The 24739-nt window shown below is 42.9% G+C and overlaps 1 protein-coding gene across 1 annotated transcript; it reads right to left on the bottom strand.

Annotated features, from left to right (window-relative positions):
• Positions 1-673: 673 nt before the first annotated feature.
• znf281a (zinc finger protein 281a) lies at positions 674-19756 on the bottom strand. The gene is made up of 8 exons (XM_085783384.1): positions 19605-19756; positions 16270-16804; positions 11267-11368; positions 10360-10483; positions 8566-8649; positions 8321-8439; positions 6040-6369; positions 674-2609 (listed from the first exon to the last, which is right to left on the bottom strand). The coding sequence occupies exons 2-8, from the start codon at positions 16747-16749 to the stop codon at positions 1182-1184; spliced, it is 2667 nt and encodes an 888-aa protein (XP_085639510.1). The 5' UTR covers positions 16750-16804; positions 19605-19756; the 3' UTR covers positions 674-1181.
• Positions 19757-24739: the final 4983 nt, after the last annotated feature.

The following is a 24739-nucleotide window of genomic DNA, read 5'->3' as shown; positions in this document are numbered from 1 at the left end:
CCCTTGACTTAAGAAAAATCCTGTGAGAAGAAGCTCCCACCTGCAAGTTTAACGTACTAGATCCATCATATAGATATGATATAGCAAAAATATTACTCTGAAAATCTTTTTTTTTTTTTTCAAGTGAATGCAATAATACGCTTCCGTAGAAAAGAGAAAGAGAACCGAGGAAGAAGAAGAAGAAAAGGAGGGCAGGAAAGAAAAGGGGGAAGGCCGTTCTATCGCTGTCCAACAGCAACCTCTATTGGCCAATGAAAAGCCCTAACGTCACTTTTTGTTCTCCAAAAATATACCCAGGACAACATTATTTACCCCCTGAACTTCAACTGGCAGTTCCCCCCCAGAATGATTAACTCTGTATTTTTTTTTTTTACATTAATATATATATATTCTTATAAATATATATAGAGATATATATATAATTATATAGATATATAATATGGCCCTTATTGAAGAAAAACATGAGTTTCACATTGACACGTTGAAAGTACCATAATCTCTATATAGCCAAGTAGAAAGTGTTTCAGTGTTCAAGTGAGCTGGCAGCAGTCGGTTCACTCATTCAACAAGTAACAAAACATCTAGAGAAACTTCTCTCTCTCCTCCTCTTCCACTTTTTCCTGAGTAAAATACTTTTTAAACCTTGTAACAGACAGACAACCACTTCCACCAGGTTTTTGTTTAGTTTTGTTTTCTTTCTGTTTTTTTTTTTTGCTATTTCCATTCTGGGCTATTCCCTGCCATTACTTCCTGTTTCATGTTTACAGTTGTAAAGTTGATTGCTCAAAACACTTCAGCTCATTGGATAAGAAAACAAAAAACAAAAAAAAAATACATAAAGACGTCCGGCGCTACTCTCAACTAACGCTTTACTTTCAGTTCATGATTAATGACTCAACCTAATGTCACTAATAATAAAACAGTCAATACATATTTAACTTAAAAAAAAAAGAAAAAAAAAAAGGAAATTGCATTTGCGAGGAGCCTTGCAGGCGTATTGTATTGGGAGAGGAGTGGGCATAGAAACATCAGTATATTTAAAATAAAGATGTCACTTAAAAAAAACAAAAATAACAATAATAATATTAATATTAATAATAATAATAATAAAATAGGAGCACTAAAAAATATTAAACAAGAACATCGGCTTGAAGGACAGTGTGTTCTCCTGCTCCTCCTCCTCATCTGTAGCTTTGGCTTGTTGGAGTTTTGGAACCGGTACTGACTGGCTCATTGACATCAGATAACAAACTGCTAAACCCTGAGAATTCGCTCACAGGCGTCCGTATCCTGTGATCCACCTCGCCGACGCCGTTAGAGTCCGTGCCGCCGCCGCCGTAGGAGGAGGAGGAGAGGCCGCGGCCGTCCGACTTGAAGCCGAACGCTTGGGCAAAGTTTTCGATCTGGTACGGCGACGAGGGCGCCAGAGCGTAGACCAGCGTCGTCGTCGTCGTGCCGTTCTTCAGCAGCGGCAACGGCGCCGACAGCGGTAGCGTTGGCGGCGGCAACGGGGGCTCCTTCTCCGTGTGGTGGTGGTGATGATAGGAGGAAGAGGAGGAGGAGGAAGAGGAGGAGGAAGAGTGCTGCTCGGTGAGCTCCTGAGACGGTGTGAGCTGCTGGTGATGATGATGCTGCTGATGATGCGACGGCGGAGTTTCCAAGTGGAAGACGTGCTGCGGCGAGGAGCTCGTCAGCATCGCAAAGTGAGACTTTGGCACGGAGGAGGAAGGCAGCGAGGGCGACGCCGCCGCCGCCGCCGCCTGGCCGAACCCGCCGCCGCCGCCACAGTCCAGCGGAGACGTGGTGGTAGTGTAGATGTTCTTGTCGGCGTAGAGCGGGCTGCTGCTGCTGCCGTTGCTGCTGTCGGTGGCGTGCGAGGAGGCAACGCCGCCGCCGAACGGGAAACCGACGCTGTGGCTGGTTCGCTCCAGCGCCTGCAGCAGGAAGCGCGAGTACTCGTGCATCATCACCGTCTTGTCTCCGGGCGGACTAACGCCGCCGTCGTCCGCGGAGACGGTGGTCAGCTCCACGTGCTGGCTGTGGTCGCCGCCGATGTCAAAGTGGACGTCGTCGTCGTGATGATGGTGATGATGATGCGAGCCGCTGCCGTCGGGTTTCTGGGCGTAGTGGTCCAGGAGGCTCTGCAGGACTTCGTCAGGGATCCCCGACTTGTCGAGGTCCAGCACGCCGCCGCCGCCGGACGCCACGACGCCCTGGATCACCGAGGGCTGCGAGGACAGATGGACCACGCCCACGTCGTACTCGTTGCTCCCGGCGACGACCGGCCCCTGCGGCGGCGGCGGCGGTGGTGTTGCGTTGTTCGCCGCGTGAAGGTAGCGCCGCTTCTTCAGAAACTGCATGGCGTCGTCGTAGTTACTGCTGTTGCTGCTGGTTACGGCGCCGACTTTGGGCCCGTTGCCCTGCATGAGCCCGAGTCCGTCCAAGCCACCGCTCGCCACCGCTGCCTGCTGCTGCTGCTGCTGCTGCTGCTGCTGCTGCTGCTCCTTGGCCATGGCGGCCTTGCGGTTCGCCTTCTTGAACGCCATCTTTGGAGCGCGGCCCTGGTGCATGCTGGGACCCGGCCCGTTCCCGGATGACGACGACACCGTCTGGAAGGGGTGGGAGAAAAAAATCGATTCACATGAGTATTGCAATATTTTTGGACAATTTTTTAATCGATTTTTTAAATATATATATACGTATATATAAATCAAAACAAAAAATCAATAGTTTATATATAAAATATATAGTTTTTTTTTTTTGAACCGCCACCTTACCGTGGTGGAGGGGTTTGAGCACCCGAATGATCCTAGGAGCTATGCTGTCTGGGGCTTAATGCCCCTGGTAGGGTCTCCCAAGGCAAACCCCTCATGAGTGGATTTATACCGAGGAAGTTCACGTCGCCCGGATCGGCGTCACCGGGGCCCCACCCTGGAGCCAGGCCTGGGGTTGGGGCTTGAACGCGAGCGTCTGGTGGCCAGGTCTTGGCCCACGGGACCCGGCCGGGCGCAGCCCGAAAGAGCGACATGGGCCCGCCTTCCAGTAGGCCCACCACCCGCAGGAAGGACCATGAGGGGTCGGTGCATTGGGCTCTGTGTGGCAGCCGTGGGCGGGGGCCCCGGCGACCCAATGCCCGGACAACGACTCTGGCTTTAGGGACATGGAATGTCACCTCGCTGGGGGGGAAAGAGCCTGAGCTCGTGCGGGAGGTTGAGAGGTATCGGCTAGAGGTAGTCGGGCTCACCTCCACGCACAGCCTGGGCTCTGGAACCCAACTCCTTGAGAGAGGCTGGACTCTCTTCCACTCTGGAGTTGCCCACGGTGAGAGGCGGCGAGCTGGTGTGGGCTTGCTCAAAGCTCCCCAGCTCAGCCGCCATGTGTTGGAGTTCTCCCCGCTGAACGAGAGGGTCGCTTCCCTGCGCCTTCGGGTCGGGGATAGGTCTCTCACTGTTGTCTCGGCCTACGGGCCGAACGGCAGTGCAGAGTACCCGGCCTTCCTGGAGGCCCTGGGAGGGGTGCTGGAAAGTGCCCCAACTAGGAACTCCATCGTTCTGCTGGGGGACTTCAACGCTCACGTGGGCAGCGACAGTGTTACCTGGAGAGGTGTGATTGGGAGGACTCCCCGATCTGAACCCGAGTGGTGTTTTGTTATTGGACTTCTGTGGTAGCCACAGTTTGTCCATAACAAACACCATGTTCGAGCATAAGGGTGTCCATCAGTGCACGTGGCACCAGGACACCCTAGGCCGGAGATCAATGATCGACTTTGTAGTCGTGTCATCTGATCTCCGGCCGTATGTCTTGGACACTCGGATGAAGAGAGGGGCTGAGCTGTCAACTGATCACCACCTGGTGGTGAGTTGGATCCGCTGGCAGGGGAGGAAGCTGGTCAGACCTGGAAGACCCAAGCGTATCGTGAGGGTCTGCTGGGAACGTCTGGCAGAATCTCCTGTCAGGGAGGTCTTCAACTCCCACCTCCGGGAGAGCTTTGACCGGATTCCGAGGGAGGCCGGAGACATTGAGTCCGAATGGACCATGTTCTCCACTTCCATTGTTGACGCGGCCGTCCGGAGCTGTGGCCGTAAGGTCTCCGGTGCCTGTCGCAGCGGCAATCCCCGAACCCGGTGGTGGACACCGGAAGTAAGGGATGCTGTCAAGCTGAAGAAGGAGTCCTACCGAGCCTGGCTAGTTCGGGTGACTCCTGAGGCAGCCGACGGGTACTGGCAGGCCAAGCGGACGGCAGCCCAGGCGGTCGCGGAAGCAAAAACTCGGGTCTGGGAAAAGTTCGGGGAGGCCATGGAGGAGGACTACCGGTCGGCCTCAAGGAAATTCTGGCAAACCATCTGACGCCTCAGGAGGGGGAAGCAGTGCTCCGCCAACACTGTTTACAGTGGAGGCGGGGAGCTGTTGACCTTGACTGGGGATATCATCGGGCGGTGGAAGGAATACTTCGAGGATCTCCTCAATCCCACTGACACGCCTTCCCTCGAGGAAGCAGAGGCTGAGGACTCAGAGGTTGATTCATTCATCACCTAAGCTGAAGTCACTGAGGTAGTCCAGAAGCTCCTCAGTAGCAAGGCACCGGGGGTGGATGAGATCCGCCCTGAGTACCTCAAGTCTCTGGATGTTGCGGGGCTGTCGTGGCTGACACGCCTCTGCAGCATCGCGTGGCAGTCGGGGACAGTGCCTCTGGACTGGCAGACCGGGGTGGTGGTCCCTCTCTTCAAAAAGGGGGACCGGAGGGTGTGTTCCAACTATCGGGGGATCACACTCCTCAGCCTCCCGGGGAAAGTCTATTCCAGGGGGCTGAAGAGGAGAATTCGGCCGATAGTCGAACCTCGGATTCAGGAGGAACAATGCGGTTTTCGTCCTGGCCGTGGAACGCTGGACCAACCAGTCCACATGTGTTTTGTGGACTTGGAGAAGGCTTTCGACCGTGTCCCACGTGGCATCCTGTGGGAGGTGCTCCGGGAGTATGGGGTCGGAGGCCCTCTGCTGAGGGCTGTACGGTCCCTGTACGACCGGAGCAGGAGCTTGGTTCGCATTGCCGACAATAAGTCAGACCTGTTCCCGGTGCGTGTTGGACTCCGGCAGGGCTGCCCTTTGTCACCAGTTCTGTTCATTATTTTTATGGACAGAATTTCTAGGTGCAGCCAGGGGCCGGAGGGGGTATGGCTCGGGAGCCACTTGATTTCATCTTTGCTTTTTGCGGACGATGTTGTCTTATTGGCTCCCTCGAGCCAGGACCTTCAGCATGCACTGGGGCGGTTTGCAGCCGAGTGTGAAGCAGCTGGGATGAGAATCAGCACCTCTAAGTCCGAGGCCATGGTTCTCGACCGGAAAAAGGTGGTTTGCACCCTCCAGGTCGGGGGAGAGTTCCTGCCTCAGGTGGAGGAGTTTAAGTATCTCGGGGTCTCGCGACCCGGACTCGGACACAGCGGATGAAAATGGATGGATGGATAGTTTTTTTTTCAAAAATCACACACTATATATATATATATATATAAATAAAAAAAATCAATAGTTTATATATAAAATATATAGTTTTTCTTTAGATTTTTTTTTTCAAAAATCACTTTTTTTTAATATATATACTATATATTGTTGTTTTTTTAGATTTTTAAAAAATATGTATATATATTGTTTTTTTTAAATATCTTTTTCAAAAATCGTTTTTTTTTTTTTTTATATTGTGCAATGTGCATTTGTTCGCCTTTTTTTACATCTAGAAGAGTCCAGGTTTTGAAAAGGGTTTAAGTTCACTTTATAATGGAGTATGTTAATTTATAGGCTCCTACAGTGTTTGTGTGCAGATAAATGTTAAAATGTAGCGGTTTACCTCGTCTATATCTCATTTTGTCAGAAAGGTTTCAGAAGCCTTTTTTTTCTATACTCTTTTATTTTTGCCTCTTTTATGCAGTCCAGGCTTTTGAAAAGAGAGTGTGTATATATATATATATATATATATATATATATATATATATATATATATATATATATATATATAAAAAAGCATATCGCATATCGTCCCAGCCCTACCGTCTGGTTCTCCATGGAGTATTCGTGGATGCCGTAGTCGTGGATGTGTGGCGGCGGCGGCTGCTGCAGCGGCGGCGGCGGAACCCTTCCTCCTCCTCCTCCTCCGTCCGCCGCCGCCTTCTTCTTCCGGCGCTCGCCGCCCTCGCCGCAGTTTTTGGACTTGCCCCTCTTCCTGCCGCCGCTGCCGGTGTTTCCCTGAGTGATTCCGTAGCTGCCGTGTCCCATCATGTCGACACATCCCAGGTCGATCATCCCGGCGTCCAGACCCTTCTTCATGGCGTCTCCACAGGTTCGCTTGTGCTTCAGCAGCCGGTCTGTCCTCGAAAAATACTGGAGGAGACAAACAACGGACAGAGTTTTAAAACAATAATACTTTTAGAATGAAGGAAAAACAAAAAAAACGGTACAAATTCTGACCATTTAAAAGATGCAAAATATTAATCTTTTATTTTCTTAATATTTTGTTTGTCTGCTTTTATTTTGAAGAAAGATTTGATCCTTTTTTTTTGGCGCTTTAGGAGTTTGATTGATTGAAAACTTTATTGAACAACATTAGACAAGTGTTCTGCTGTCAATCAAAAAACTCCGCCAATGGGGACACACCCCTGAAAAGCCCCGCCCACCTGAGAGGTTTGTGTCAGAACTGCAACCAAAATATTCATCAAAATGATTAAAAGGACCAATATATTTGTAAGTTTGTTTTCAAGTTATACATGAGATTACAGTTTTTCCCTCCTAAATAAAGTTTCTAAAGTTCTTTCTCAAGATCTTGTTTTTGTTTGACATTGAAGAGGTTTTGTTTGGATTGATTTGATACAAAAGTTATTCCATAATGTCCCCGACCTGCAGAACAGAAAGATTCAGGAGAGTCCACAAACTTTTACTTTGTATTTATATCATTTTAGGTTTTTTATTGCTCTTTGTGTGCATCCTTTATTTTGTCACGTGTTCTTGTTAGCTGCTAGACGACTTGAATTTTCCTCCTGGAGGAAGAATAAAGTATTTTTCTATTCTATTCTTTTCTAGTTGTTTCTTTGATTGTGATAACTGTCATGTTGGGTAATTCCTCTCCTCTCCTGCAGCTTTGTCTCTTCGTTGAGGATTTTTGCATAGATAAAGTCATGCAGCCTCGTATCAGCAGCACGTTGAACCTCCGTGATAAACTGTGACAAAGAATGAACTGAACTTTCATCCAGCTGCTTCTCCTTCTCCTGTTTGGATAATCTCACTCTCTTTTTTTATTTTTTAATATTCTTCAGCGCCAGATGACAGTGAACGCATCATTTCCATGTCAGAAGCACAAACTGGTCTGTTTGGGTGCATCACTTAATAAAGACGTCCTGAAACGTCTCATCCAGCTCCACATGATCACATGTTTCCTGGTAGGGAGGAGGGACTTGTCATAGACATTGATTGACAGCTTCAGCAGCCAATAGCAACAAACTCTCCATGTTAACTGGAAGAGTTTAACTTCAACATTTGAGAAACTGATTTAAATTAGATGCAAAATTAGGACGAGTGCAGGACTTATGAATTTGAGTTTGAACAGTGATGGGAATTACGGCATTATAAATAAACAGCCTTACTAACTAACCATCAAAAACGTTACTGTTTCCCCCGTGTTACTGACAATAAAATGCACCGTTACTTCCTGCCCTGTCACAGAATAATAATACACTTGTTGTACTGCAGTGCGCTATATACACATTTTTTTCAGACCATGAACTGATCAGAGAAAAGCTGTTTATCGATGAACAGGGTTTTAGGGAGGGCAAGTCCAAGTAATTTGACATATTTGAGCATTTTCTTTAAAAAAAAACTTTTCCTGGTAATTAGTTACTTTTATAGTATAGTAACTCGGTTATTTTTTGGGAAAGTAATGAATATGTTTAATAATTACTTTTTACAGGTAACATGCTCGACTCTGGATGTCAAAATGCTCCGATAATAATAATTTTTCGTGTTAACATTGTGGACACAGGATTAAAGCAGGAAAACACACATGTTTTAACTCTTCTATGTATCGTCTGTTTTTTTCTCTATCAGGCGTCTCAGTCTGGTTTCCTACGTGTCGAGGCAGCTCAGGTGTGTGGTTGTTGCTCCACAACAACAATCAGCCTCCAGGTGATCACAGGTCAACACATCAGATCACCTGATTCAACGCTGCAACTTCTCCTCAGAATAACTGTAATTATCTTCAACACTTCCCTTCTGATGTTGCACTGGGGTGTTGCTCAGGTTTTGACATTGTGTGTGTGTGCGTGTGTGTGTGTCCACTCACCTGTTGGCAGGTCTCACACCTGTACGGCTTCTCCCCGCTGTGCGTCCTCTTGTGTCGCTCCATGTGATACTTCTGGATGAATCGCATGTTGCACTGGTCGCAGCTGAATGGCTTCTCTCCTGTCACCACAAAACACACACAACACGGCCCGAGGTTCGTTATCTTTAATCAAAAACACACAAACACACACGCGATGACTCAACAGATTGCATCATGCAGCCGTTAGGAGCCGTTGAATCTCTCACCACTGTGGATTTTCTCGTGTCGCTGCAGCAGATACTTCTGGATGAAACTCATGTTGCACTGGCTGCACCTGAAGGGTCGTTCACCTGAAACACACACACACACAAACACACACACACAGAGTCAATGCATGTGCAAAATAACACAACCACCTGAACCATGCGGTGCAATGCAATCCAATCCAGTGCAATAATAACAATAATAATCACCATTTTATTGATCTGTGACGAACACACGCACACTTTCTCATTTCAGCCGGTAAAGCAGCGTGTTACACGACTATTGCAGCCGATTGCATTGTGTTTTATTTCCCAGGTGTTCAAAAACCACCATCTTTTATTCTCTCTCTGTTGCCCGTGGAAACAAAATCCAGACTCATAGTGAGAGAGAAAACTGAAGAAATGATCAAATCTAACTTCAGGCACCAAACTGAAAGATGATTTAAACCCTCCTGTGCAGCAGTTAAAGTTAATGTTAGGTGTAAAAAGAGAATAAATAATCATAATAAAACCACCACAGTCTGAATGTGTGAATGAATAAATAAAGTGACAGATGTTGCACGACCTTTTAAAAATCTATTTCAACACATCTCAGAAACAGGAATTACGTTATCAACTGAATTATCATGATTGTTGTTGCTGTTGTGACTCATCAAAAAACAAAAAAAAGAGAGACAAGAACGGACAGAACCCAACGCTCTCTGGTGCGTTTGGTAATAATCTGATCATCAACCAGGTTGAAGCTTCAATTTATCTACATGTATTTTTTTATTTTCATAAACACTCCAGATTGAACTGCAGTTAATTTCCCCTTGAGACATTTAAAATAATAGTCCATCAAACAAAAGCGCCTGTGTTTTTAATTGCACTTGTAATGCCCTGATTGTTTTCCATTTGTAACCCATTGTTTATTTTAATTTATTGTTTGTAATTGGTCTTTTGTACTGTAATAATTGTATCTTGATGTTGTGTTGCCGACCTCTCGCCTCGTGCAAATGAGATCTCGATCACAACGGGTCTTACTTGGTTAAATAAAGGTTTAACAAATAATAATGATAATAATAAAAGAACAGCGTCAAAGCAGCATGTTTAATTTAATAAAACCATATCTAGGATTGTTCAGTCCTGCAGCTGCCACACATTTACACCGTCATGACTCAGTCTATTCTAACCTGGTCAACACTAGGCTGCATCTCAACATCATTTCAGAAGTCGATCAAAATGTTTTGCAATGTACGCAACTGGACGGAGCTCAAACCAATCACAGCAGCGATCCAGAAAACATGTCAATAACACATGTGTGAAAATAGTGGGATGATGCAGTTAATCATCTACAGCAAATTTTTTTTTTACTGCATTGCCAAAGTATCGGACCGGGACTCGGTATCAGACATCCCTAGTTTCATCACAGCATGAGAAGTTGCAGCTCGGCGCTCGTCCTCTGAGGAGCAGAGCTGACGTTCAGTTATTTCTCTTTCACACAGAAACGTCTCTGTGGGATGAAGCTGAATTAACTGTACGAGCTGTGATCACCACAAACCGACGGCGTCAGCGTTTTGCCTCCTCGGGACGATGGGGCAAAAAAAAAAAAAACCCACAGGAGAAATATGACGGAGGAAATGAGGAGGAGGAGAGGAAGAAATGAGGACGATGTGGAGGAATAAGAGGACAAAGAAGAGGAGGAAGAAGAAATGAGGATGATTATGAGGAGGAGAAGAAGAGGAAGAGAGGATGAAGAGGAACAGGAGAAAGAAGAGGAGGAAGAGGAAGAGGAGGAAGAGGAGGAGGCCTCCTGACCTGTGTGGATGAGGACGTGTCTGCGGAGGTGGTAGGAGCTCCTGAAGGAGGCGCTGCAGTGTTCACAGATGTGAGGTTTGTTTCCAGGAGACAGACTTCCTCCTTCTGCATCCAGCATCAGAGACTGAGACAGAGAGACAGAGTAATAAATCAATAAATAATTGTTCAGTTATTGGTAATATAATAAAAATAAATATGTTTTTTACAGTTGTTGAGGATTTATTGTGTAATAAATCAACAAATTGTTCAGTTATTGGTAAAATAAAGATGGTTTTTACAGTTGTCGAGGATCAATTGTGTAATAAACCAATAAATAATTGTTTAGTTATTGGTAAAATAAGAAAATAAAGATGTTTTTTACTGTTGTTGAGGATTTATTGTGTAATAAATCAATAAATAATAGTCGAGTCATTGGCAAAATAATAAAATAAAGATGGTTTTTACAGTTGTTGAGGATTCATTGTGTAATAAATCAATAAATAATTGTTTAGTTATTGGTAAAATAATAAAATAAATACTTTTTTACAGTTGTTGAGGATTTATTGTGTAATAAATCCATAAATAATAGTTGAGTTATTGGTAAAATAATAAAATTAAGATGATTCATTAGACAATTGATCCTCAACAACTGTAAAAACCAACAAGTAATCGTTCAGTTATTGGTAAAATAATAAAATAAAGATGTTTTGTTTTTGTTTGTTTTTTACAGTTGTTGAGGATTAATTGTGTAATGAATCAATAAATAATAGTTGAGTTATTGGTAAAATAATAAAAAAAGATGGTTTTTACAGTTGTTGAGGATTAATTGTGTAATAAATCAACAAATTGTTCAGTATTGGTAAAATAAAGATGTTTTTTACTGTTGTTGAGGATGAATGAATGAATAAATGAATGTATGATGACAAACCTTGGCCTCGCTCCTCTTCTTCCTGGGTTTACCCTCCTGTCCGTCACCGTTCGACCTTCGGCCTTTCCTCCCGCTGGGCTCCTTTCCTAACTGACTCGGCAGCTGTGAGGACGACAAAGGGACAGAGACGGGGGAGAGGAGGGAGGGGGAGGGAGGGGGAGAGGCGTGAGAGCGGGGACACACCAGGAAACCACTTCACTGTCTCTGACGTGTTGAAAACCCTCAGTCTGAAAATATCACACACACACGTTTGTTTCTCCTGAAAACAAACACACAAACAGATGAAACAAAGAAGAAGGCGACGATGCAGTTGTCTGAGGCTCCGGATAATAAAATAAAATTTACGACTCCTTTATGGAGCAGCAGCGTTTCTAAACAAAGACGTACTCAAACATCTCACCACAACTACAAAAACAACAACAACTAAACATTTACAATCAGAACTTCAGCTCAAAGAAACTCTGAAGGGTTTTAATCCTGGACGGAGGAGAACAGACTCTTCATCCCTCCTTTTTATTCCTCTGTTTACCTTCCTCTCTCTCTGCCATATGCTGCTGCTGCTGCTGCTGCTGCACCTGCTGCTGTTTGACAACCAGCTCAGTTTTGTTGTGGGTTAACAAAAATAAAACCTTCCCCGGATAAAATAACAAGAGTTATACAAAACAAAACCAGCTGTGGCCTCAGCGTTTTGAAAAAGTGCAACAATTTTTGAGGAGAAATTTTTTTTAAAAAACCAATGACTGTGACAGCTGCAGCGATTATTACCACAGAAATCAATCAACCTTTTCGATAATCAATACACCATTCAGGTGACTTTTTTTTTTTAAACGTATAAAAGCTGAACTCTCACTGGATCCTTGTGAAGTAAATTGGAGCCACAGCGATGCGTCAATAAATTGATTGACAGCAAAATAATTGCTGACCTCTTGGATCAAGTCATCGTCATTTTTATGTCAATATTTAAAGCTGAATGCAAAATAAACTGAAGCTCTAACCCTCTTTGTGAAAAATTAAAACAAAAAACAGCCGATATAATAATTTCACTTGATATTTGTCTGTTTTCCAGCGATTTGTCGACCAAACTATTTAATTTATAAAGGAAATAAAAGGAAATCAATCGTCTGTTGCGATAAACTTCAGTCAGATAAACTTTAAATCTGTGGTTTGTGCAAAGTTCAAAAACATTTTTAAAACGTGCAATTGTCCATTTAAGAGAAATAATTCAGCAAAGTCTCAGTGGAGACGACAATTTTGCATAGTTCCTCTTTAAAGCTAAATGCAAAACAGTTAAGGACGCTATTCTCAGTCACATGTAATAAACCGAAGCTCCAACCTTCTTTATTTGGGGAAAAATTTAATAATTTCACTTTATATGTATCTGTTTTCTGGTGATTCGTCGATCAAACTATTTTATTTACTAAAGAAATAAAATGAAATCAATTGTCTGTTGCAGCCTCACAACTAAGAATAAACTGAACTCATATAAACTTTAAATCTGTGGTTGTTAAGGCTCTTTGTGCAGAGTTCAAACAAAAATCTTAAAACATGAAATTGTCCATTTAAGAGAAATTATTCAGCAAAGTCTCGGTGAAGATGAGACGAGAGTTAATCCTGCTTTCTTTCTTTCTGTTCCTTTTCTTTAACAGACTCCTTCCATCCACGGCCTCTGTTGACCTGCGACCAGCGGCCATTGTTTAGAGTGTGTGGACGTGTATTTTCTATTCTGAATGAACACAAAAGACGTCTGAAATGAATTGCGAGCTCAAACAAGACAGCTGTGTCCTCGCCAAGACGTTTTCATTCACGGCACGCCGCCGAGGCCCGATGACATCACCGCTCTAACCAGAGAGAGAGAGAAACAGCAGGAGGAGGAGGAGGAGGGAGCGCTCGTCTATATTTTCATTTCAAGCCGTCAGTAGATTTATGTCGACAGGCTCCTCCCCCCTCAGGCTGTAAAAATATGAACCGTCTGAAAACAGCACTGGGACAAATTCACGGAAAAATTCATTAATTAAAGTGAAAAAGTGAATAATGATGAATATTTGTGCTTTGAATAATATAAAGCACACATTAGATCTACCTAGTTCTGTTTAACATCTGACGGCTGCTTTTTAATTTCAGTATTTTTCCTTTATATTCAATTCTTCATTTTGATTTGATTTCATGAACCCGTTTCACCTAAAACGTTGGAATAAAGTTGTATTTGTGTGTGTGTGTGTGTTTCTAGAGCTGATTGTCATTGATATTTTCATGTTTTCTAAATTGGTTAATTGATTCTTTTGTCTATTTAACACAACAAAACACTGAAAAACTCCCATAAAGCCCAACGTAACATCATCAAAAGTCTTGTTTATAGATTTAATTTACTATAATGAAAGGACTGAGGTCTGATAACTACTTAATGCAGGTTTAAATGTGATAAATTATCTATATTGAAGCTAAATGTGTTTATATTTCACACATTTATATATTAGATATAGGTAATGAGAAATTTGAACTTTCATTAGTTGATGTTCTGATAGATATAAATCATCTATATGATAATTTGTTGTTTTATAGATTATTTAAAAAGCAAAAACATTACACCTGCAGGAATAAACAACATTTAATTATAAGTTATGAACATTAAAGCAGAAGTAAGCGATCCAGTCGTTTTGGCTAATGCTGCGTTCCAGGCACACTTTTGAAACCGTAAATTACAGCTTCAAGTCACAACTTACGACTTTGTGGCGTTCCAGGCAACCCACTGGTGTTTTTCCGACCTGTTTTACCTGTGAAAGTCACAATAACGGCCACTCGTAACTTCCGACCTCGTATCAGATCGAACTGGTACGACTTCACAGGTCGGAAAAACACGAGTTACGAGTTGCCTTGAACGCACCATAACGTCTTGTCAGCCGATGGAGTTAGCAGCCCCCGCCCTCGTCATGGATCTATTGGTCCTCGTCCCTACGTCACCACATTCACGCGCATCCCTTGGCTGCACACACAGAGAGGACCGCCCCTTTATGCCGTTCTCTCTCCTCATTGGATAAAGGTTGTAGGATACAAGGAAAGTTTTCTCCTCGGCTCAGAGCAGAGCAGAGGGACTGAGAGACCCGTGTTTCGGACCAAACACTCTATATAAGTGATTGCTGTTGGAAGATATAACTATTTAAGACTTATATTAACACAAAAATATCGCTTACTTCTGCTTTAAGGATGAAGAAGAAACGGTCAAAAGCTTGAGGAAACTGTCCCCTTCTTCATTTCCTGTCTGTTACAGATCAAACAACTGATCGATCTGAAAATAATAACTGGCACATTAACTAACGACTTGCAGCTCCAAACTTTCTGATTATTAATGGTCCCAAAAACCTTAAATATATTTTATATTTAATTACCGACTCATTTTCTTCAGATCTGAATCTCGAGTTTGATTTGATTAATTGATTGACAGGATAATTATTCCTGCTCTGTGATCGATTAGAAAAGGGAAAGAGAGGTGAAATGTACATTTTTAAGGAACGGTAGAGTGATTTATTCAGAGTCACAGAAGCTGCGTTTCCATTGCAGGTTTTTGCAAATAAAAAGCGATATTTCTAAAATTTCAACAATTCCTACAGTATTTGCAGTGTTTCCATTGAAAGGTGTTTTTTGCGAATGAGCCGTAACTCTCGTAAAGTTTAGTCTCGCGGCTGTAACAGTAGGAACTGTTGTTTGGTTATTCACATGGACATGTTATTGTGTGACATCGCCTGAGTTGAATGATTGGACCTCGCACGCCAAAGTTTCATTAAAATAACCCGGTTGGGTGGAAACGGTCCACAGTTTGCTTTTAATACTTTTAAATGTTGCCTGTTTTATTCTTAATTGTTGTAATGCTCCTGATGTTTTAATGCTTTTCTATGCTTCTTGTGTTTCTTTTTACTTCCTGTACAGTGTCTTTGAGTTCTTGAAAAGCACTTTATAAATAAAATGCATTATTATTAAAACAGACAGGAGAGCAAAGGGAAACAGAAAAACATGACCAACGGGATCAGACCTGGAGTAACGTGTAAAAAAGTGCTTTCATTACACTTTAATATCGACACGTCTGGAAAAAAAACACTTCACAAGAGTTGTTTCGGCGATATCTGAGAGGTTTGAGTAGGTGTTTCCATTACCCTCTTTTAAAGCTGCATTTCCAGTCGTAATTAATGTTTACCTCAGATATCAGGTCACCTATGATGAGTTCATTTCATACCATCCATTCTCCCAACTGCAGCGTGTGGACGTTTATATTAGTTTTTGTTCACGAATCTATTGTTTTTTCAATGTTCATTAATGGGCTAATTTCATAATTGTTCTGTGGTCACAAGTAACGTCCTTTTGACCATCATTTAAATTTTAAAATTCGCTTTACAATTTAATTTAAAGGGACAACGAGGAGTTTTGGAAAGCGAAGTGTTTTCACACTACATTTACCATGAGCCTCTGCGCGCACCATGAAATTCTTGGACCAGCGCAAGACGGACGAAAGCGAACATTTGCCCAGAATGTTTGTGAAGACCATCAGATACCGTCGTAGTTCCGACCATAAACGGCGATTCGGCGGCGTTATTCTCATGACCCGCCGGGCAGCGTCCGCAAAACCGAGAGTAAGAAAACGCTGGTCGGCTCGCCCAGCATTTCCACCATTAATTAAAATAACAAAATAACGATAGAGACAAAACGATATATTTATCTAAAATGGACCCATTAACAAGTGTGGGTAACGTAGATTCATCCACATTAATATGAGACTTTTTTATAACCAAATAGAAACTCCTCATTGTCCCTTTAATTGAACAAAAACGAATATAAACGTCCACACGCTGCAGTTGGGAGAATGGATGGTATGAAATGAACTGATCATAGGTCAATTGATATCTGAGGTAAACATTGATTACGACCGGAAATGCCCTTCATTGCATTTCTAGGGGGAAACGGGAACGCACCCACTGCGCTGCTCGGTCACCGTGACGACGCCGTCAGATACTCACGCTGCCCATGTGGAGGTCGTGTCCCATCATCAGGCTCTGGTTGTTGCTGACCGTCACCTCCAGCAGCTCCGTGCTCTTGTTGCCCTGGCCGCCGGGGTAGAGCGGCAGCCGGTAGTCGTGCTCCGACAGCTTCTCCTGCTTGATGCCCATGGCGTGGACGTAGTCTCCCACTCCCACGCCAACACAGCCCAAACCGCCGCCGCCACCGCCAAGAATGCCACTTCCCAGGGCGTCCAGGCTGCAGTCGGGCGAGTCGCGCTCCTTCTTCAGGATCATCATCTCCTGCGGCGGGAGCTCGTGCATCACGGAGTGCGCGGCGGCGAGCCGGGTGAAGCTGGTCACCGGCGGGAGGTGGCTGAACATGATCATGCCGGGGCCGAAATTAGAGTCCATGACGCCGCCGCCGACACCGTTGACACCGCCACCGCCGCCGTTGGAGCGCAGGAATTCATTGCCTAGTTTGTCTTGAATGATGTTCATGGTGAAACAACGCCGGACAGGGCAGGAAAACTATGGGATGGCAATCAGTGTCATCCTGGGAGGAGGAAGAGGAGGAGAAAACAGGTGACTGGAGGAAACACAATAACACACACAGTAGGGCTGCAACTAACGATTATTTTCATTATCGATTGATCAGTTGATGATTTAAACGATTAATCGATCAGTTGTTAAGTCAATAAAATGTTGAAAAATGTCAATCAAATGTCTTGTTTTGTCCACAAACCAAAGAGAGACTCAGTTTATTGTCATAAAGGAACAAAGAAACCAGAAATATTCACATTTAAGAAGCTGGAATCAGATAATTTTGACTTATTTTCATTCTAAAAAACTACCGGTACTCAAAACTGATTATTAGATTATCAAAATAGTTGACGATTGATTTAATGGCAATCAGTGTCATCTGGGAGGAGGAAGAGGAGGAGAAAACAGGTGACTGGAGGAAACACAATGGAGGATGCACACACAGTAGGGCTGCAACTAACGATTATTTTCATTATCGATTGATCAGTTGTTTGGTCAATAAAATGTTGAAAAATATCAGTCAATCAAATGTCTTGTTTTGTCCAGAAACCAAAGACAGACTCAGTTTATTGTCATAAAGGAACAAAGAAACCAGAAATATTCCCTTTTTTTCTTCGACTCAAACCGATTATCAAAAATAGTTGACGATTAATTTTATAATTGATTACTGTTCGATTAATTGATTCATTGTTGCAGCTCTAACACACACACATACACGCATACACACACGCACAACAACAACAATGATGGAGCCAGTTAAGCTCAAGTCTTGGGGAATCAGTGTCACGGCCTCTGATCTCACAACTGCAGCGCTTAGTCGGATTAAAACCGACGGTTTGTGGGTCAACAAAGGGCCACAGTCTGGCACCATCATCACCACGACAACCACGATGATGATGATGATGGCGATGAGTTGCATCGTGTGAAGAAATTCACACACACACACACACACACACTGACACAGACACAAATACACACACACGCACACAGTGGTTTACAGTGGGGAAAGGTCAGCGTGAACCGCGGCTGTAGACACAACATGAGACGAGGAATGAGAGGATTGAAGTTGTGTGTTAATCTGTTTGATGGGCCTGTCTGACTCAGTCATCCTATTTGCATGAGCTTATCTGCCAATGAGAGAGCACACACACAGACACACACACATATAACGTATGCACACATATACACACATTACAAGCTGCATTAGAAAGACTGCTGGTGTAATTATGAGGCTTGTGAATGAACACAAATGCTCTATAAATGATGCTCAGTGCTTATTATTATGTAATTATTAATTACTAAAGCTGCTGTTTTAACAAGGTAATATTCAGAAATTAAAAATGTGCAATTTGGGAGAAAAAGTCCTGTATTCTTGCATTTTTCCCCCCACCTTTCCACCACATGAACGACTCATCCAGCTACATGAGAGCTCAGATGTTGTTGCTAACTCCCTCAGCTAACACAAAAGCAAACTTTAAGGCCAAATCACACAAAAAAAAACATAAGAGAGCACACACATACAAAAATATAAACAAAACAAACACATGAGAGCACTCACACACACACACACACACACACACACACACACACACACACACACACACACACACACACACACACACACACACACACACACACACACACACATTAAAAAGACTGCAGTGTAATTATGAGGCTGGTGCATGAACACAAAAGCTCTGTATTTGATGCTCAGTGCTTATTACTATTATTAAATAATAATTATTATTGATTATTAAAGCTGCTGCTATAACATGTTGGTATTCAAAAATGAAAAATTTGTAAATAGTCATGTATTCTTTCAGGTTTTTTCTACCTTTCCACCACATGAGAGCTGTGATGGTGTTGCTAACTCCCTCAGCTAACACAAAAGCAAACTTCAAGAATAAAACACACATACACACACAAAATATAAACAAAACAAGAGCACAACTTGAGCCACCCTAGGTCTTCTCTATTGTGTTCCTCTTCCTTTGCAGACAATAAAACCGTGTGAGCTCTTTTTGTGGTGAAAACTAACCTTGCCAAGCTTTTCAGTTCTGTGCAATTAGCCACCTAGCTCATCGCCAGGCAAAACCAGCTGCACTCTCTTGCATTGCATTGCATTGCAACGGGGCCCTTCTTCTCCTTCTCCTCCTTTGTGATGCAGGATCAAGCAATAATTAATATGGCCATGCAATAATAACAGCCGCCGCTGATGATGAAGAAGAGGAGACCGAGAAACGTGAAGCGGAGCAGGGAGAGCTCTGTCCCGGGGAGTCACAGAGATAAAGTCGGAGCCTTTTTTCTTTTCTTTTTTTTATCTTTACCATCCAAAGATAAAAGTTAGTCGTGCACACTTTTTTTTTTGAGTCTTAAGATTAAAGATTAGGAGATTCAGTTGAAGATATCACCACACACACACACAGACACAGACACACGCCGCTTCACAACAACAAAAGAGACGCGGTTTGTCTTGTTGTCTTTTGTCCCACACCGTCCTCAGACTCAGTTTCTTCTCCCCGGTGTTTTTTTGGTTTCGTTTAACCGGCACAGTAACGGGGAATACACCGCAGCATGATGACCCCATAAACAAACTACCCCCCCTCTGTCTGCCCCCCCCCCCCTTCACGGTAGCTACAACTCCGGTGAACAATGATGCTTGTCCCAACGGCGGCGGCGGCTAGGCTAGGCTAACGTTAGCTGCTAACTAGCTGCGCTTTGTTGTCTACGAGGAGAGAAACTGAACGGAGCTGCGACCCCTAGAACCCCCCCCAAAAAAACAACTTTAACCCGCTGATTCGTCCTCGTCTTACCGGTGCAGCAGGAGCATGGCCCGCCTGCCGGTGTGGCTCGTGTAGTTAGCCCCCCTCAGCTCTCCGTGTCGACATCTAGAGCCAAAACATTGTTTCCCCGCAGCTGCTGGGCTCCTCCATCTTGGCTCCGCGCAGAGGATTCTGGGTCCGACCGACCGACTTTGGCACGAGCGGTCCCGTCCTGGCTGGTGCTGCGTTCGAGACAGCTCGGAAATCGGGGTTTTTTCCGAACTGCTGGGAAAAAAGTGTAATGTTGAGCTCCCACTCGGGAAAGTCGGAGGAAAGAAAACGTACTTCTTCGAGAATCAGTTGTAAGCAGGTTGTAAGACGTCACACAACAATCTGCACCGGTGCAACCATAGCCTCCACACCGTCAACGGTAAAACGTTAATTAAAATGCATATAAATTCCGAAATACATTAAAACGTTCTTTTAAAAAAACGTTTTTGTGCCATGTGTAATGTTTTTTAGGCCTTAGCTACCCGAAGCACTTTGAATGCAAAGTTTTTCCCGGACCGCTATGTTTTTGGTTATTCTGGCGTGATGCGTCTTGAATGATTTGAGGTCCGAACTCGGAGTTTTCAATTGGGAGTTTCCGAGTTCCGAGTTGTCTCGAATGCAGCATGAGCACGGGGCACAATGATAAGAAGTAGCCTAGTATGTTAATTACAACATCAATTACAGCTTCATTATAACAACAATAATAAAAGAAAGTAGTTTTTAAAAAATCTAACCACAGCTTTTAAGAAATTCTGAGTGAGGAAATAAATGTGTCTGTTTAAACAACAGGAACTGCAAAAAAAAAAAAAAAAATCTACCAATAAACATAAAGGACATGCCTTTACCTATGGCCTTTACACGTAGATTATCAGAGAACAGTACAACAGAAGCACAGTGACCCTTAGTCTAATAGAAAAAACATGTGGTGTATAGGCTACTAGTCCTTTGTTTTACTTTTGCTTCTCTTTCTTGCATCACTTCCTGGTCATTTTGAGGCTGATTTAAAAAGGAAGAGGAAGAAGATTTATTCCTAGGGCACATTTCATGCACAAAGCAACTCAGTAAGTATATATAAATCAAACAAACAAAAAGCAAATAGGCCTAAATGTATGCATGAATGAATGCAGAAGGAAATTAAAATGCGTAGTTGTTCGTTTAAAAGAGAAGGTGCAGGTCAGTGCATGGAGATTATCCAGTTCAATAAAAACAAAACAAACCTGTGCTAAACCTTAAAAAGAAAAGCTGTGTGTATGTTATTTAAAACAATAAACATCTACAGTGACGAACCAATGCTTTTCTAGTACAAGAGGAACAAATTACAGGGAGTTTCATGTTGAACTCACAGTTTTCTATTATGTGGCAAAGAAGGAAAAGAAGAAAAAAAACGTTTTTCCCAACAATTTAATTTCAAAATCTGAATATATTTTGACAGATGTGACTTAAGAAAAGAGGAAAAAGATAATAAAAAACATGTTTAGTGATATTATGGAGAAAATGACTGCAGTATCGTGGTCAAACAAACCCATTACATTGATTCTCTAAAAATTATTCATATTAAAAAAACGTGTGCAGGCTTTCTCTGAGAAGTTTTACAGATATTTAGTGAACAATATTATTTTATACTTTACTTTATTTTTATAATGTAACTATAGCCTACTAGAAATCCCATCAGTGTTGCTGGTGCATGTGCAGCCTGTAAACACAGGTTGTTGTGGTTTGCGGTGCAGCTTGAGGCAAAATTATGGGTTGTATAATTAGACATTAATGTGATTGTTTAAAACAGAAAATGAAGATTTTCCTAGTAAAACATAATATTACCATAATATTAGTCCTGTGTCATGTGGGTTTGACTCATCATCTCACGTCTAATGGTCACTCTCTTTTCTTTACTTCTTATTTTGTCTGTAATGTTTGAGGAGGAGCAGACGCATCCTAAACTCTGTGAACAGCAGCACTGAGCCACAAAGACTCAGACATCTGAGGTCGACTGTCGGCATCGCCGGGACGACCGAGGCCGACCCACCGACCCACCAGCTTAGATCTGCTGGATGAATGACTACGTATACGTCTAAAAGCACATCAGAGTCAGATTCTGCACCCCCACACTCCTAATTGCTTTTTGCTAATGAACCAATTAATTCAGAAAGCAGAGCATAATTGAAATGCAGACAGTAGAGTAATGCAAAAAAAAAAAAGGGTCAGTGAGTGCATTTTTGATGTCCCAGCTCCTTTCATAAGTCTGTGCTGACGGCCGACATGCAGACATCTCATTCAGCGGTGGTTAAATATGTATGTTAGTGAGACGACATGACGGCTGCCTGATTAACTGAAGGATTATGAGTCGAGTTGAAGGAGTCGGGCAAGAAAAGTTCATTATATCAGAGCTTCAGGGCGACGGGGAACTGACATCCATCAAGATTCACTGCTGGAAAAACTGAAAATGAAGCTGGTGAAGGACTGTTAATGTTGATCTCATTTGTTTTATTGATGAAACTTGATCAAGAACTTCTGCAACTGACCACAGTTTCAGTCAGAGGAGATCACCTGGTTGGTTTAGCTTAGCATAAAGACTGGAAACAAGGGGAAACTGATTGGTGCAAAGGCAACATTTACAATGAGTTGTGTTTTTTATGGGGGATATGTTGGGTGCTCTTTGTGCCGATTATTGATCTGTAGTGGTATTGATCAGAAAATCAATGTTTATATGTGAAATTGAAATGCAAAAATGACTTTTACAACAGAAAAGGCAGTGGTGACTCGTATCTTGTTGCAACACCTGACAAAATAATGACTTTTACTCCTTTTACTCCACCAGTATCCTGTCCATGGTGTAAACACATCTGTCAGGAGCGTGCAATCCACTGCAAAAACTCAAATATCTTACCAAGAATATTTGTCCTATTTCTAGTCAAAATGTCATTTCTAGTCAAAACAAATCTCATTATATTTAAAATAAGACTCATCACATAAAAAGTAGCTTGTTTTTAGACCTTTTTTACTTCTTTCAAGCAAATTTTCACTTGAAATAAGTAGAAAAATCTGATAGTGGAGCAAGTTTTTCTTCCTTATTACAAGCACAAAAAACTTGCTTTCACTGGCAGATTTTTCTACTTATTTCAAGTGAAAATTAGTTTGAAACAAGTGAAAATGATCTAAAAACAAGTTAATTTTTAGGTGATGAGTCTTATTTTAAGTGGAAAGAGATTAGTTTTGACTAGAAATGAGACATTTTGACAAGAAATAAGACAAATATTCTTGGAAAGATTTTGAGTTTTTGCAGTGTAGTTGTTTTTGTGTGTTTTTTTAATAAAATCTCTGTCTTCCACACCGTTTTATTAGTGCTGCACAGAGGTGAGGTTGTTGTGTGCAGTGCACACGGTGGTGAAACTCTGTCCAACACGTCTCTGACAGCGCTGGAGACAAAGTGGAGACATCCTGTTCGTCTGCTGCTGCTGTTGTTTCTGTTTCAATGTCAGTCCCCCTGAATCGAACACCTCAGTTTTAAACCCAGGCTCACGAATGTCAATGCACGGCTCAGTTTTCCATCACCTGCACCCCCCTTAACCCCCCCCCCTCCCCCTCTATCTATCCATCCTTCTTTGAGACACTATAAGGTCGTAGACATCAAGACTCCTGCTGCACTGGAGGTTGTGTCATCTGCCGCCGCTGGCTTCACTTTGAATGGAGGAATCTGCCTTTATTATATGGGGGGGGGGGGGGCACACACACACACACACACACACACACACACCTACACACACACACACACACACACACATTCATTTTGTGTTCTACTGTCCTTTTTATGACTCTATAAGACAAAAATTGTTTAGTAAAGTAGATCCAAATAACGAATTTGTGTGGTTAGACGATGCCGAGAAGCTAAAACTTCTTTTTCGTTTGAATATTTTTGCATTTTCTTTATTTCTTGAAAAGGCTTGGGCAATGAGACAAAGAGCAACATATAGTTGAGTACTGAAAGTAATGTCACACCTGTGTGGCAGGTAACACCAACAGGAAGGACTGTCTAGTCTTTGTTTTTGTATTTGTTATTAAATGTCTCTTGTAATCTCATATGGGATGGGCCACAGTGGTGGCATGACACGAAAATAAAAAATTCATTCATACATTCATTCATTCATTCATTCATTCATTCATTCATTCACACACCTCATGGCTCTATATGAACAAAGGTAAAGTGCACAAACATCTTCTTGTCTGCATCACATGACTGAGATGGTTATCATTTCTAACTGCTCATTAATAATTCAGAGTGTGCAGCCGCTCTTTGTTCCCTCAACCCCCCCCCCCAACCCGTCCCAATGCCACACACACACACACACACACACACACACACACACACACACACACACCAGTAATTTGGACATGAGATGAATTTCCCTCCTTGTCTAATAATAACAAATGCCAAGGAAACTGTGAACGGTCGGGAGCCAGGGTTCAGTGACTGGTCTGTGTGTGTGTGTGTGTGTGTCTATGTGTGTGTGTGTGTGTGTCTATGTCTATGTGTGTGTGTTGTTGTGTTGATTTGGATTCGTCTCACTGGGAGAAATCCTGATTCTTACACACAACAGATGGCGAACCTGGCTCTCCTCTCTCTAATCCTCCGTCGTCCGTCTCTTCCCTCCATCAGGACACCGGCCTCTCTCCTCTCTCTGTCTCTCTGGTCTGGTTTCAGAGACCTGAGGTGGTGTGAGTTTGCTATTGGAGGTGAAATTAAACATGGGTTTTTGGGCGATGGGTTGAATTTGTAGCGGATGCACCAGGTGCCTCTGCTACCCGAGAGAGAAGATAGTCGTAGAAACACAAGGCGAACAGAAAGTCGTCACAAAATTGCTGGAAAAAGAAGCTAAACTACCACAGAGATGCACAATGACAACTAAAAAACACAAAAAATGACTAAATTTTAGTCATTTTTTGTGTTTTTTGTGTTAAATGCAAAATGATCAAAACAAGCCACCGATGATGCCAAATGATGCCAAACGATGCCACACAGATGCAAAACAAGAAGATAAACCACCACAAAGATGCCAAACGATGCTATGAAGATGCAAACTGACAACAAACGAACACAAAACAAACAAAAAAGGCTAAAAGATTGATGCAAAATGATCAAA

Source organism: Trachurus japonicus, chromosome 8, assembly GCF_045865225.1.
Source record: "Trachurus japonicus isolate A0001 chromosome 8, Traja_1.0".
Lineage (NCBI taxonomy): Eukaryota > Metazoa > Chordata > Actinopteri > Carangiformes > Carangidae > Trachurus > Trachurus japonicus.
This window is presented reverse-complemented; position numbering and strand designations above follow the sequence as displayed.